Source organism: Haliotis asinina, chromosome 9, assembly GCF_037392515.1.
Source record: "Haliotis asinina isolate JCU_RB_2024 chromosome 9, JCU_Hal_asi_v2, whole genome shotgun sequence".
Taxonomy (NCBI): Eukaryota; Metazoa; Mollusca; class Gastropoda; order Lepetellida; family Haliotidae; genus Haliotis; species Haliotis asinina.
In genome coordinates this window covers 59,194,858-59,210,894 of record NC_090288.1, presented here as the reverse complement: position 1 = coordinate 59,210,894, position 16,037 = coordinate 59,194,858, and the positions used below count along the sequence as shown (strand labels likewise).

The window sequence follows — 16,037 nt, the reverse complement described above, 5'->3', positions numbered from 1 at the left end:
CCCTGTACTGTACTGTTCATGTGGATTACTCCTTATACACCCCCCGTACTGTACTGTCCTGTAGATTACTCCTTATACACCCCCCGTACTGTACTGTCCATGTGGATTACTCCTTATACACCCCCGTACTGTACTGTCCATGTGGATTACTCCTTATATGACCCGTGAAGGTCCCGGGGTAGAATAGGCCTTCAGCAACCCATGCTTGCCATAAAAGGCGACTCAGCTTGTCGTAAGAGGCGACTGACGGGATCGGGTGGTCACGCTCGCTGACTTGGTTGACGCGTGTCATCGCTTCCCAATTGCGCAGATCGATGCTCATGTTGTTGATCACTGGATTGTCTGGTCCAGACTCGATTATTTACAGACCGCCGCCATATAGCTGGAATATTGCTGAGTGCGGCGTAAAACTAAACTCACTCACTCACTCACTACTCCTTATACACCCCCCATACTGTACTGTCCATGTGGATTACTCCTTATACACCCCCCGTACTGTACTGTCCATGTGGATTACTCCTTATACACCCCCCGTACTGTACTGTCCATGTGGATTACTCCTTATACACCCCCCGTACTGTACTGTCATGTAGATTGCTCCTTATACACCCCCCGTACTGTACTGTCCATGTGGATTACTCCTTATACACCCCCCGTACTCTACTGTGCATGTGGACTACGCCTTATACACCCCCCATTCTGTACTGTCATGTAGATTACTCTTTATACACCCCCCGTACTGTACTGTCCATGTAGATTACTCCATTTACACCCCCGTACTGTACTGTCCATGTGGATTACTCCTTATACACCCCCCGTACTGTACTGTCCATGTAGATTACTCCTTATACACCCCCCGTACTGTACTGTCCATGTGGATTACTCCTTATACACCCCCCGTACTGTACTGTCCATGTGGACTACTCCTTATACACCCCCCATACTGTACTGTCCTGTTGATTACACCTTATACACCCCCCGTACTGTACTGTCCATGTTGATTGCTCCTTATACACCCCCCGTACTGTACTGTCCATGTGGAACACTCCTTTTACACCCCCGTAATCTACTGTCCATGTAGATTACTCCTTATACCCCCCGTACTGTATTGTCCATGTGGATTACTCCTTATACACCCCCCGTACTGTACTGTCATGTAGATTACTCCTTATACACCCCCCGTACTGTACTGTCCATGTGGATTACTCCTTATACACCCCCTGTACTGTACTGTCCATGTGGATTACTCCTTATACAACCCCCGTACTTTACTGTCCTGTAGATTACTCCTTATATACCCCCCTTAGTGTACTGTCCTGTAGATTACTCCTTATACACCCCCGTACTGTACTGTCCATGTGGATTACTCCTTATACACCCCCAAACTGTAGTGTCATGTAGATTTCTACTTATACATCCCCCGTACTGTACTGTCCATGTGGATTACTCCTTATACACCCCCTGTACTGTACTGTCCATGTGGATTACTCCTTATACACCCCCCGTACTTTACTGTACTGTAGATTACTCCTTGCACACCCCCCGTACTGTACTGTCCTGTAGATTACTCCTTATACAGCCCCCCGTACTGTACTGTCCATGTGGATTACTCCTTATACACCCCCATACTGTAGTGTCATGTAGATTACTCCTTATACACCCCCCGTACTGTACTGTCCATGTGGATTACTCCTTATACACCCCCGTACTGTACTGTCCATGTGGATTACTCCTTATACACCCCCCATACTGTACTGTCCTGTTGATTACTCCTTATAGACCCCCCGTACTGTACTGTCATGTAGATTAGTCCTTATACACCCCTCGTACTGTACTGTCCATGTAGATTACTCCTTATACACCCCCGTACTGTACTGTCCATGTGGATTACTCCTTATACACCCCCCGTACTGTACTGTCCATGTAGACTGCTCCTTATACACCCCCCATACTGTACTGTCCATGTGGATTACTCTTTTACACTCCCCGTGCTGTACTGTCCATGTGCATTACTCCTTATACACCCCCATACTGTAGTGTCATGTAGATTACTCCTTATACACCCCCCGTACTGTACTGTCCATGTGGATTACTCCTTATACACCCCCCGTACTGTCCTGACATGTAGATTTCTCCTTATACACCCCCCGTACTGTACTGTCCATGTGGATTACTCCTTATACACCCCCCGTACTGTGCTGTCCTGTAGATTACTCCTTATACACCCCCCGTACTGTACTGTCCATGTGGATTACTCCTTATACACCCCCCGTACTGTACTGTCCATGTGGATTACTCCTTATACACCCCCCGTACTCTTCTGTCCATGTGGACTACGCCTTATACACACCCCATTCTGTACTGTCCTGTAGATTACTCCTTGTACACCCCCTGTACTCTACTGTCATGTAGATTACTCTTTATACACCCCCCGTACTGTACTGTCCATGTAGATTGCTCCATTTACACCCCCGTACTGTAATGTCCATGTGGATTACTCCTTATACACCCCCCGTACTGTACTGTCCATGTAGATTGCTCCTTATACACCCCCCGTACTGTACTGTCCATGTGCATTACTCCTTTTACACCCCCCGTACTGTACTGTCCATGTGGATTACTCCTTATACACCCCCCGTACTGTACTCTCATGTAGATTAGTCCTTTAACACCCCCTGTACTGTACTGTCCATGTAGATTACTCCTTATACACCCCCATACTGTACTGTCCATGTGGATTACTCCTTTTACACCCCCCGTACTGTACTGTCCATGTTGATTGCTCCTTATACACCCCCCGTACTGTACTGTCCATGTGGATTACTCCTTTTACACCCCCGTACTCTACTGTCCATGTAGATTACTCCTTATACACCCCCCGTACTGTACTGTCCATGTGGATTACTCCTTATACACCCCCCGTACTGTACTGTCATGTAGATTACTCTTTATACACCCCCCGTACTGTACTGTCCATGTGGATTACTCCTTATACACCCCCTTCACTGTACTGTCCATGTGGATTACTCCTTATACACCCCCCGTACTTTACTGTCCTGTAGATTACTCCTTATACACCCCCCGTACTGTACTGTCCTGTAGATTACTCCTTATACACCCCCCGTACTGTACTGTCCATGTGGATTACTCCTTATACACCCCCATACTGTAGTGTCATATAGATTTCTCCTTATACACCCCCCGTACTGTACTGTCCATGTGGATTACTACTTATACACCCCCTGTACTGTACTGTCCATGTGGATTACTCCTTATACACCCCCCGTACTTTACTGTCCTGTAGTTTACTCCTTATACACCCCCCGTACTGTACTGTCCTGTAGATTACTCCTTATACACCCCCCGTACTGTACTGTTCTGTAGATTACTCCTTATACATCCCCCGTACTGTACTGTCCATGTGGATTACTCCTTATACACCCCCATACTGTAGTGTCATGTAGATTACTCCTTATACACCCCCCGTACTGTACTGTCCATGTGGATTACTCCTTATACACCCCCCGTACTGTACTGTCCTGTAGATTACTCCTTATACACCCCCCGTACTGTACTGTCCATGTGGATTACTCCTTATACACCCCCCGTACTGTACTGTCCATGTTGATTGCTCCTTTTACACCCCCCGTACTGTACTGTCCATGTGGATTACTCCTTATACACCCCCGTACTCTACTGTCCATGTAGATTACTCCTTATACACCCCCCGTACTGTACTGTCCATGTGGATTACTCCTTATACACCCCCCGTACTGTACTGTCATGTAGATTACTCCTTATACACCCCCTGTACTGTACTGTCCATGTGGATTACTCCTTATACACCCCCCGTACTGTACTGTCCATGTGGATTACTCCTTATACACCCCCCGTACTGTACTGTCCATGTGGATTACTCCTTATACACCCCCATACTGTAGTGTCATGTACATTTCTCCTTATACACCACCCGTACTGTACTGTCCATGTGGATTACTGCTTATACACCCCCTGTACTGTACTGTCCATGTGGATTACTCCTTATACACCCCCCGTACTTTACTGTCCTGTAGATTACTCCTTATACACCCCCCGTACTGTACTGTTCTGTAGATTAATCCTTGTACACCCCCCGTACTGTACTGTCCATGTGGATTACTCCTTGTACACCCCCATACTGTAGTGTCATGTAGATTACTCCTTATACACCCCCCGTACTGTACTGTTCATGTGGATTACTCCTTATACACCCCCCGTACTGTACTGTCCATGTGGATTACTCCTTATACACCCCCCATACTGTACTGTCCATGTGGATTGCTCCTTATACACCCCCGTACTGTACTGTCCATGTTGATTGCTCCTTATACACCCCCCGTACTGTACTGTCCATGTGGATTACTCCTTATACACCCCCCGTACTTTACTGTCCTGTAGATTACTCCTTATACACCCCCCGTACTGTACTGTTCTGTAGATTACTCCTTATACACCCCCCGTACTGTACTGTCCATGTGGATTACTCCTTATACACCCCCATACTGTAGTGTCATGTAGATTACTCCTTATACACCCCCCGTACTGTACTGTCCTGTAGATTACTCCTTATACACCCCCCGTACTGTACTGTCCTGTAGATTACTCCTTATACACCCCCCGTACTGTACTGTCCATGTGGATTACTCCTTATACACCCCCATACTGTAGTGTCATGTGGATTACTCCTTATACACCCCCCGTACTGTACTGTCCATGTGGATTACTCCTTATACACCCCCGTACTGTACTGTCCATGTAGATTACTCCTTATACACCCCCCATACTGTACTGTCCTGTTGATTACTCCTTATACACCCCCCGTACTGTACTGTCCATGTAGATTACTCCTTATACACCCCCCGTACTGTACTGTTCTGTAGATTACTCCTTATACACCCCCCGTACTGTACTGTCCATGTAGATTGCTCCTTATACACCCCCCGTACTGTACTGTCCATGTGGATTACTCCTTTTACACCCCCGTACTCTACTGTCCATGTAGATTACTCCTTATACACCCCCATACTGTAGCGTCATGTAGATTACTCCTTATACACCCCCCGTACTGTACTGTCCATGTGGATTACTCCTTATACACCCCCGTACTGTACTGTCCATGTGGATTACTCCTTATACACCCCCCATACTGTACTGTCCTATTGATTACTCCTTATACACCCCCCGTACTGTACTGTCATGTAGATTAGTCCTTATACACCCCCCGTACTGTACTGTCCATGTAGATTACTCCTTATACACCCCCGTACTGTACTGTCCATGTGGATTACTCCTTATACACCCCCTGTACTTTACTGTCCATGTAGATTGCTCCTTATACACCCCCCGTACTGTACTGTCCATGTGGATTACTCCTTTTACACCCCCGTACTCTACTGTCCATGTAGATTACTCCTTATACACCCCCCGTACTGTACTGTCCATGTGGATTACTCCTTATACACCCCCCGTGCTGTGCTGTCATGTAGATTACTCCTTATACACCCCCCGTACTGTACTGTCCATGTGGATTACTCCTTATACACCCCCTGTACTGTACTGTCCATGTGGATTACTCCTTATACACCCCCCGTACTTTACTGTCCTGTAGATTACTCCTTATAGACCCCCCGTACTGTACTGTCATGTAGATTACTCTTTATACACCCCCCCGTACTGTACTGTCCTGTAGATTACTCCTTATACACCCCCCGTACTGTACTGTCCATGTGGATTACTCCTTATACACCCCCATACTGTAGTGTCATGTAGATTACTCCTTATACACCCCCCGTGCTGTACTGTCCATGTGGATTACTCCTTATACACCCCCCCGTACTGTACTGACATGTAGATTTCTCCTTATACACCCCCCGTACTGTACTGTCCATGTGGATTACTCCTTTTACACCCCCGTACTGTACTGTCCATGTAGATTACTCCTTATACACCCCCCGTACTGTACTGTCCATGTAGACTGCTCCTTATACACCCCCCATACTGTACTGTCCATGTGGATTACTCTTTTACACTCCCCGTGCTGTACTGTCCATGTGCATTACTCCTTATACACCCCCATACTGTAGTGTCATGTAGATTACTCCTTATACACCCCCCGTACTGTACTGTCCATGTGGATTACTCCTTATACACCCCCCGTACTGTCCTGACATGTAGATTTCTCCTTATACACCCCCCGTACTGTACTGTCCATGTGGATTACTCCTTATACACCCCCCGTACTGTGCTGTCCTGTAGATTACTCCTTATACACCCCCCGTACTGTACTGTCCATGTGGATTACTCCTTATACACCCCCCGTACTGTACTGTCCATGTGGATTACTCCTTATACACCCCCCGTACTCTTCTGTCCATGTGGACTACGCCTTATACACACCCCATTCTGTACTGTCCTGTAGATTACTCCTTGTACACCCCCTGTACTCTACTGTCATGTAGATTACTCTTTATACACCCCCCGTACTGTACTGTCCATGTAGATTGCTCCATTTACACCCCCGTACTGTAATGTCCATGTGGATTACTCCTTATACACCCCCCGTACTGTACTGTCCATGTAGATTGCTCCTTATACACCCCCCGTACTGTACTGTCCATGTGCATTACTCCTTTTACACCCCCCGTACTGTACTGTCCATGTGGATTACTCCTTATACACCCCCCGTACTGTACTCTCATGTAGATTAGTCCTTTAACACCCCCTGTACTGTACTGTCCATGTAGATTACTCCTTATACACCCCCATACTGTACTGTCCATGTGGATTACTCCTTATACACCCCCCGTACTGTACTGTCCATGTTGATTGCTCCTTATACACCCCCCGTACTGTACTGTCCATGTGGATTACTCCTTTTACACCCCCGTACTCTACTGTCCATGTAGATTACTCCTTATACACCCCCCGTACTGTACTGTCCATGTGGATTACTCCTTATACACCCCCCGTACTGTACTGTCATGTAGATTACTCTTTATACACCCCCTGTACTGTACTGTCCATGTGGATTACTCCTTATACACCCCCTTCACTGTACTGTCCATGTGGATTACTCCTTATACACCCCCCGTACTTTACTGTCCTGTAGATTACTCCTTATACACCCCCCGTACTGTACTGTCCTGTAGATTACTCCTTATACACCCCCCGTACTGTACTGTCCATGTGGATTACTCCTTATACACCCCCATACTGTAGTGTCATATAGATTTCTCCTTATACACCCCCCGTACTGTACTGTCCATGTGGATTACTACTTATACACCCCCTGTACTGTACTGTCCATGTGGATTACTCCTTATACACCCCCCGTACTTTACTGTCCTGTAGTTTACTCCTTATACACCCCCCGTACTGTACTGTCCTGTAGATTACTCCTTATACACCCCCCGTACTGTACTGTTCTGTAGATTACTCCTTATACATCCCCCGTACTGTACTGTCCATGTGGATTACTCCTTATACACCCCCATACTGTAGTGTCATGTAGATTACTCCTTATACACCCCCCGTACTGTACTGTCCATGTGGATTACTCCTTATACACCCCCCGTACTGTACTGTCCTGTAGATTACTCCTTATACACCCCCCGTACTGTACTGTCCATGTGGATTACTCCTTATACACCCCCCGTACTGTACTGTCCATGTTGATTGCTCCTTTTACACCCCCCGTACTGTACTGTCCATGTGGATTACTCCTTATACACCCCCCGTACTGTACTGTCCATGTTGATTGCTCTTTATACACCCCCCGTACTGTACTGTCCATGTGGATTACTCCTTATACACCCCCGTACTCTACTGTCCATGTAGATTACTCCTTATACACCCCCCGTACTGTACTGTCCATGTGGATTACTCCTTATACACCCCCCGTACTGTACTGTCATGTAGATTACTCCTTATACACCCCCTGTACTGTACTGTCCATGTGGATTACTCCTTATACACCCCCTCTACTGTACTGTCCATGTGGATTACTCCTTATACACCCCCCGTACTTTACTGTCCTGTAGATTACTCCTTATGCACCCCCTGTACTGTACTGTCCTGTAGATTACTCCTTATACACCCCCCGTACTGTACTGTCCATGTGGATTACTCCTTATACACCCCCATACTGTAGTGTCATGTAGATTTCTCCTTATACACCACCCGTACTGTACTGTCCATGTGGATTACTGCTTATACACCCCCTGTACTGTACTGTCCATGTGGATTACTCCTTATACACCCCCCGTACTTTACTGTCCTGTAGATTACTCCTTATACACCCCCCGTACTGTACTGTTCTGTAGATTAATCCTTGTACACCCCCCGTACTGTACTGTCCATGTGGATTACTCCTTGTACACCCCCATACTGTAGTGTCATGTAGATTACTCCTTATACACCCCCCGTACTGTACTGTTCATGTGGATTACTCCTTATACACCCCCCGTACTGTACTGTCCATGTGGATTACTCCTTATACACCCCCCATACTGTACTGTCCATGTGGATTGCTCCTTATACACCCCCGTACTGTACTGTCCATGTTGATTGCTCCTTATACACCCCCCGTACTGTACTGTCCATGTGGATTACTCCTTATACACCCCCCGTACTTTACTGTCCTGTAGATTACTCCTTATACACCCCCCGTACTGTACTGTTCTGTAGATTACTCCTTATACACCCCCCGTACTGTACTGTCCATGTGGATTACTCCTTATACACCCCCATACTGTAGTGTCATGTAGATTACTCCTTATACACCCCCCGTACTGTACTGTCCTGTAGATTACTCCTTATACACCCCCCGTACTGTACTGTCCTGTAGATTACTCCTTATACACCCCCCGTACTGTACTGTCCATGTGGATTACTCCTTATACACCCCCATACTGTAGTGTCATGTGGATTACTCCTTATACACCCCCCGTACTGTACTGTCCATGTGGATTACTCCTTATACACCCCCGTACTGTACTGTCCATGTAGATTACTCCTTATACACCCCCCATACTGTACTGTCCTGTTGATTACTCCTTATACACCCCCCGTACTGTACTGTCCTGTAGATTACTCCTTATACACCCCCCGTACTGTACTGTTCTGTAGATTACTCCTTATACACCCCCCGTACTGTACTGTCCATGTAGATTGCTCCTTATACACCCCCCGTACTGTACTGTCCATGTGGATTACTCCTTTTACACCCCCGTACTCTACTGTCCATGTAGATTACTCCTTATACACCCCCATACTGTAGCGTCATGTAGATTACTCCTTATACACCCCCCATACTGTACTGTCCTGTTGATTACTCCTTATACACCCCCCGTACTGTACTGTCCTGTAGATTACTCCTTATACACCCCCCGTACTGTACTGTTCTGTAGATTACTTCTTATACACCCCCCGTACTGTACTGTCCATGTAGATTACTCCTTATACACCCCCCGTACTGTACTGTCCATGTGGATTACTCCTTATACACCCCCCGTACTGTACTGTCATGTAGATTACTCTTTATACACCCCCTGTACTGTACTGTCCATGTGGATTACTCCTTATACACCCCCTTCACTGTACTGTCCATGTGGATTACTCCTTATACACCCCCCGTACTTTACTGTCCTGTAGATTACTCCTTATACACCCCCCGTACTGTACTGTCCTGTAGATTACTCCTTATACACCCCCCGTACTGTACTGTCCATGTGGATTACTCCTTATACACCCCCATACTGTAGTGTCATATAGATTACTCCTTATACACCCCCATACTGTAGTGTCATGTAGATTACTCCTTATACACCCCCCGTACTGTACTGTCCATGTGGATTACTCCTTATACACCCCCGTACTGTACTGTCCATGTGGATTACTCCTTATACACCCCCCATACTGTACTGTCCTGTTGATTACTCCTTATACACCCCCCGTACTGTACTGTCATGTAGATTAGTCCTTATACACCCCCCGTACTGTACTGTCCATGTAGATTACTCCTTATACACCCCCGTACTGTACTGTCCATGTGGATTACTCCTTATACACCCCCTGTACTTTACTGTCCATGTAGATTGCTCCTTATACACCCCCCGTACTGTACTGTCCATGTGGATTACTCCTTTTACACCCCCGTACTCTACTGTCCATGTAGATTACTCCTTATACACCCCCCGTACTGTACTGTCCATGTGGATTACTCCTTATACACCCCCCGTGCTGTGCTGTCATGTAGATTACTCCTTATACACCCCCCGTACTGTACTGTCCATGTGGATTACTCCTTATACACCCCCTGTACTGTACTGTCCATGTGGATTACTCCTTATACACCCCCCGTACTTTACTGTCCTGTAGATTACTCCTTATAGACCCCCCGTACTGTACTGTCATGTAGATTACTCTTTATACACCCCCCCGTACTGTACTGTCCTGTAGATTACTCCTTATACACCCCCCGTACTGTACTGTCCATGTGGATTACTCCTTATACACCCCCATACTGTAGTGTCATGTAGATTACTCCTTATACACCCCCCGTGCTGTACTGTCCATGTGGATTACTCCTTATACACCCCCCCGTACTGTACTGACATGTAGATTTCTCCTTATACACCCCCCGTACTGTACTGTCCATGTGGATTACTCCTTATACACCCCCCGTAGTGTGCTGTCCTGTAGATTACTCCTTATACACCCCCCGTACTGTACTGTCCATGTGGATTACTCCTTATACACCCCCCGTACTGTACTGTCCATGTGGATTACTCCTTATACACCCCCCGTACTGTACTGTCATGTAGATTACTCCTTATACACCCCCATACTGTAGTGTCATGTAGATTACTCCTTATACACCCCCATACTGTACTGTCCATGTGGATTACTCCTTATACACCCCCCGTACTGTACTGTCATGTAGATTACTCCTTATACACCCCCTGTACTGTACTGTCCATGTGGATTACTCCTTATACACCCCCCGTACTTTACTGTCTTGTAGATTACTCCTTATACACCCCCCGTACTGTACTGTCATGTAGATTACTCCTTATACACCCCCCGTTCTGTACTGTCCTGTAGATTACTCCTTATACACCCCCCGTTCTGTACTATCCTGTAGATTACTCCTTATACACCCCCCGTACTGTACTGTCATGTAGATTACTCCTTATACACCCCCCGTACTGTACTGTCATGTAGATTACTCCTTATACACCCCCCGTACTGTACTGTCCATGTGGATTACTCCTTATACACCCCCCGTAATGTGCTGTCCTGTAGATTACTCCTTATACACCCCCCGTACTGTACTGTCCATGTGGATTACTCCTTATACACCCCCCGTACTGTACTGTCCATGTGGATTACTCCTTATACACCCCCCGTACTGTACTGTCATGTAGATTACTCCTTATACACCCCCATACTGTAGTGTCATGTAGATTACTCCTTATACACCCCCATACTGTACTGTCCATGTGGATTACTCCTTATACACCCCCCGTACTGTACTGTCATGTAGATTACTCCTTATACACCCCCAGTACTGTACTGTCCATGTGGATTACTCCTTATACACCCCCCGTACTTTACTGTCCTGTAGATTACTCCTTATACACCCCCCGTACTGTACTGTCATGTAGATTACTCCTTATACACCCCCCGTTCTGTACTATCCTGTAGATTACTCCTTATACACCCCCCGTACTGTACTGTCCATGTGGATTACTCCTTATACACCCCCATACTGTAGTGTCATGTAGATTACTCCTTATACACCCCCCGTACTGTACTGTCCATGTGGATTACTCCTTATACACCCCCCGTTCTGTACTGTCATGTAGATTACTCCTTATACACCCCCCGTACTGTACTGTCCATGTGGATTACTCCTTATACACCCCCCGTACTGTGCTGTCCTGTAGATTACTCCTTATACGCCCCCCGTACTGTACTGTCCATGTGGATTACTCCTTATACACCCCCCATACTGTACTGTCCATGTTTCTTACTCCTTATACACCCCCCATACTGTACTGTCCTGTAGATTACTCCTTATACACCCCCCGTTCTGTACTGTCTATGTGGATTACTCCTTATACACCCCCCGTACTGTACTGTCATGTAGATTACTCCTTATACACCCCCATACTGTAGTGTCATGTAGATTACTCCTTGTACACCCCCATACTGTAGTGTCATGTAGATTACTCCTTATACACCCCACGTACTGTACTGTCCTGTAGATTACTCCTTATACACCCCCATACTGTAGTGTTATGTAGATTACTCCTTATACACCCCACGTGCTGTACTGTCCTGTAGATTACTCCTTATACACCCCCCGTACTGTTCTGTCCTGTAGATTACTCCTTATACACCCCCCGTACTGTACTGTCATGTAGATTACTCCTTATACACCCCCATACTGTAGTGTCATGTAGATTACTCCTTATACACCCCACGTACTGTACTGTCATGTAGATTACTGTTTATACAACCCCCAACCCCCCACTCGTTACTGTACTGTCATGTAGATTAGTTCTTGGTCGTGTCAAGAGGGTGTTTTTTATACCATCCAGAGTTCACACATATTGTACATTGATGCTCCAGATATAGCTTCAGTGTACTAGTACTACAGATTAGTCCATATTCTTGCCTTCTATTGAGTACCATTTTCAGGATTCATGCTCGTACTGTCTGAGGTATTGTACAATATGTACATTTCATTTAGTGCCCCTTGTACCACCTACAAGATGCATTTGGTATGATTCACATGCTTATCATTCAACCTGAGGTATGTAAGTTCCTGATGAAAAACTAAACAGAGGTAAATGCTCCCATTCTCTACCAGTACAGATTTGATAAAAGATAATTTGCTCTTGTACTCCAGGGGATGTTCCACTGCTTTTAGGGACAACTGTTGAATGATTGATTCGTTTCTTTCCATTATGTACAGGCCTATACATCTGACTCTATTTGTGTGATATTTAGGGTGAGGCAGATAACCGCAAAGGTGGTGTGTATGGGCCGCAGATTCTGAGTGAAAATCTTCACAGGTTTGCTGAGCTGCTTGGAGACCCAAACCACAAGCCTCAGACAAGTGTGGTTGGTAATGGTGTTAACAATATCGTACATCCCGGAATAATTATCAATTACCAAAATGGCGGAGAGAGTGATGAAGAAGATAGTGATGAGGATGACCTTCCCTACCCATTTTAGGGACAGATTTGTGAAGACATGATGCAGACAGGTGTGGGAAGTTGTGCAACAGACAGCTGTGTATGGACAGTTGTGTGGAGCTGTATTATAGACATCTTTGTGAAGACATGTTACAGACAGGTGTGAAGACAAGTTACAGACAGTTGGGTGAAGACATGTTTCAGACAGCTATGCAAAGACATGTCACAGACAGTTGTGTGAAGACATGTCTCAGACATCTATGTAAAGACATGTTACAGACAGGTGTGAAGACAAGTTACAGACAGGTGTGAAGACATGTTTCAGACAGCTATGTAAAGACATGTTTCAGACATCTATGTAAAGACATGTTACAGACAGTTGTGTGAAGACAAGTTACAGACAGGTGTGTGAAGACATGTTACAGACAGCTATGTAAAGACATGTTGCAGATAGTTGTGTGAAGACATGTTTCAAACAGCTATGTAAAGACATGTTACAGACAGGTGTGTGAAGACATGTTTCAGACAGCTATGTAAAGACATGTTACAGACAGGTGTGTGAAGACAAATTACAGACAGGTATGTGAAGACATGTTATAGACAGCTATGTAAAGACATGTTTCAGACAGCTATGTAAAGACATGTTTCAGACAGCTATGTAAAGACATGTTGCAGACAGGTGTGTGAAGACATGTTTCAGACAGCTATGTAAAGACATGTTACAGACAGGTGTGTGAAGACAAATTACAGACAGGTATGTGAAGACATGTTATAGACAGCTATGTAAAGACATGTTTCAGACAGCTATGTAAAGACATGTTTCAGACCGGTCTGTAAAGACATGTTGCAGACAGGTGTGTGAAGACATGTTTCAGACAGCTATGTAAAGACATGTTACAGACAGGTGTGTGAAGACAAATTACAGACAGGTATGTGAAGACATGTTATAGACAGCTATGTAAAGACATGTTTCAGACAGCTATGTAAAGACATGTTTCAGACCGGTCTGTAAAGACATGTTGCAGACAGGTGTGAGATGACATGTTTCAGACAGCTATGTAAAGACATGTTGCAGACAGTTGTATGAAGACATGTTTCAGACAGCTATGTAAAGACATGTTACAGACAGGTGTGTGAAGACAGCTACTTGGCAGTTGTGTGGAGACATATTCGAGACCTCTATGTCTAAACATGAGATAGACAGGTTTGTGGAGACATGTACCCTGTGTCCACATTTGTCATATTTACATTCAGGATTCCTTGCGTTTTAATATTTTCAATTCATCAAGATAATTATATGTGTGCCACTTTATATCTTTTTAGGAAGATTAGAACACTTTAAGAACACACACATGCCCTCATGTTTTCAGTAAGGATGCTCAAGATTGGTATTGACTGGACCGGAGTAGTACAGAAGCATGCAGCTGTTAGGTTCCAACTGACACCAATTTAACAATTTGGAGAAATTACCACTGACTTGATGCAGTAAATTCTTCCTTTCATTCCTCTGAAATTGTTAGAAGTTGCTGTATGTAAGGTCTTCTTTACCTCCAACACCCTCTGCAGCTGCCATAATAGATCCTTATATGGAAAGTCACATGATCAAGTCATTATTAGTTCACTTGTACTGAAAACAACTACAAACAAGAATATTCTTGGCATATTTCCAAACTGTAAACTGTTTGCTCCCATGGGGCAGAGTGTTAGATCAGGTAGCTACATCTGTCCTGCTAAAGAAGGAACCCTTCCTCATAGTCACGTTTTTACAGAAACTCTCAAACTAATGACTTGAATTACTCAAAACACCATACTTGGTGTGCAAGTTCCCCCAACAAAGGTTAGGCCTTTTGTGTTACAGGAATAGCCCTTTATAAGGTGAGAATTGTGTTACATGGATAGCCCTTTATATGGTGGGATTGTGTTACATAGATAGGCCTTTATAAGGTGGGATTGTGTTACATAGATAGGCCTTTATAAGGTGGGATTGTGTTACAGGGATAGCCAGTTGTAAACTGGGAATTGTGTTGCAGGGATAGCCAGAAGATAAGAGTGTGTGGAATGTGGAGTTAATCAACAAGATGTGAATGTTTTGCATGTGATGTATTAGAGGTATTTTTTGTATGGAGCTTCTCAAAATATGTATGACAGTCCACAGGTGCTAAATTCTTTAAATTGAAAATTTTGAGATATACTGTGATGTGTTTAAAGTCAGGGGATCATCTCAAAATTTTCACATTTAAAAAAAAAAATCTTTAATCCTCGCAATGACATGGACGCCTTTGTGACAGTCATATTACATAAAACTATATTTCAGGCTAAGTTGGTATACATGTTCATGTAAGCAGGCCTTCTGTAAATATTGTACAAGTATTTTTATGTGTAAACATATTTGTTGACAATATCATGGTGTTGTCTTTGTTTCTGTCCTTGTTATGTGTTCTTTTCATTACTGTAGAAATCAAACTAAAGAATTCAGTCACTCACTCAACACCTCACTCACTCACCAACTCACTTACCCACCCACCCACCCACTCACTCAACAACTCACGTTTTCACAAACTCACACCCCCTCCCACCCACTCACTCACTTACTCAGGTTCTCTACCCACACTGCCAGTTGTCCAGGTTGGAACATGGCCATTGCTCCCACAGAACGATAGTGATCCTGACTTAGATGCACCAATAGTCTACACAACCATGAGTTAGCACCAGGTTATAGGGTCAACCATAACATTACTCAGACTGATCTATTTGCACTGATCCTGAGAAGGAACGATTGCTTTTCTACTAAAA

The 16,037-nt window shown here is 45.0% G+C and overlaps 1 protein-coding gene across 3 annotated transcripts in view; it reads left to right on the top strand.

Annotated features, from left to right (window-relative positions):
* Positions 1-15,640, top strand: part of LOC137296049 (F-box DNA helicase 1-like) — a 59,746-nt gene extending 44,106 nt beyond the window's left edge. For all 3 annotated transcript variants that reach the window (XM_067827695.1, XM_067827697.1, XM_067827696.1), the window contains one exon: positions 13,057-15,640. In XM_067827695.1, coding sequence (XP_067683796.1) covers positions 13,057-13,284 — 228 coding nt within the window. In that variant the 3' untranslated portion in view covers positions 13,285-15,640. The remainder of the gene's footprint in view (positions 1-13,056) is intronic.
* The last annotated feature ends 397 nt before the right edge of the window (positions 15,641-16,037 follow it).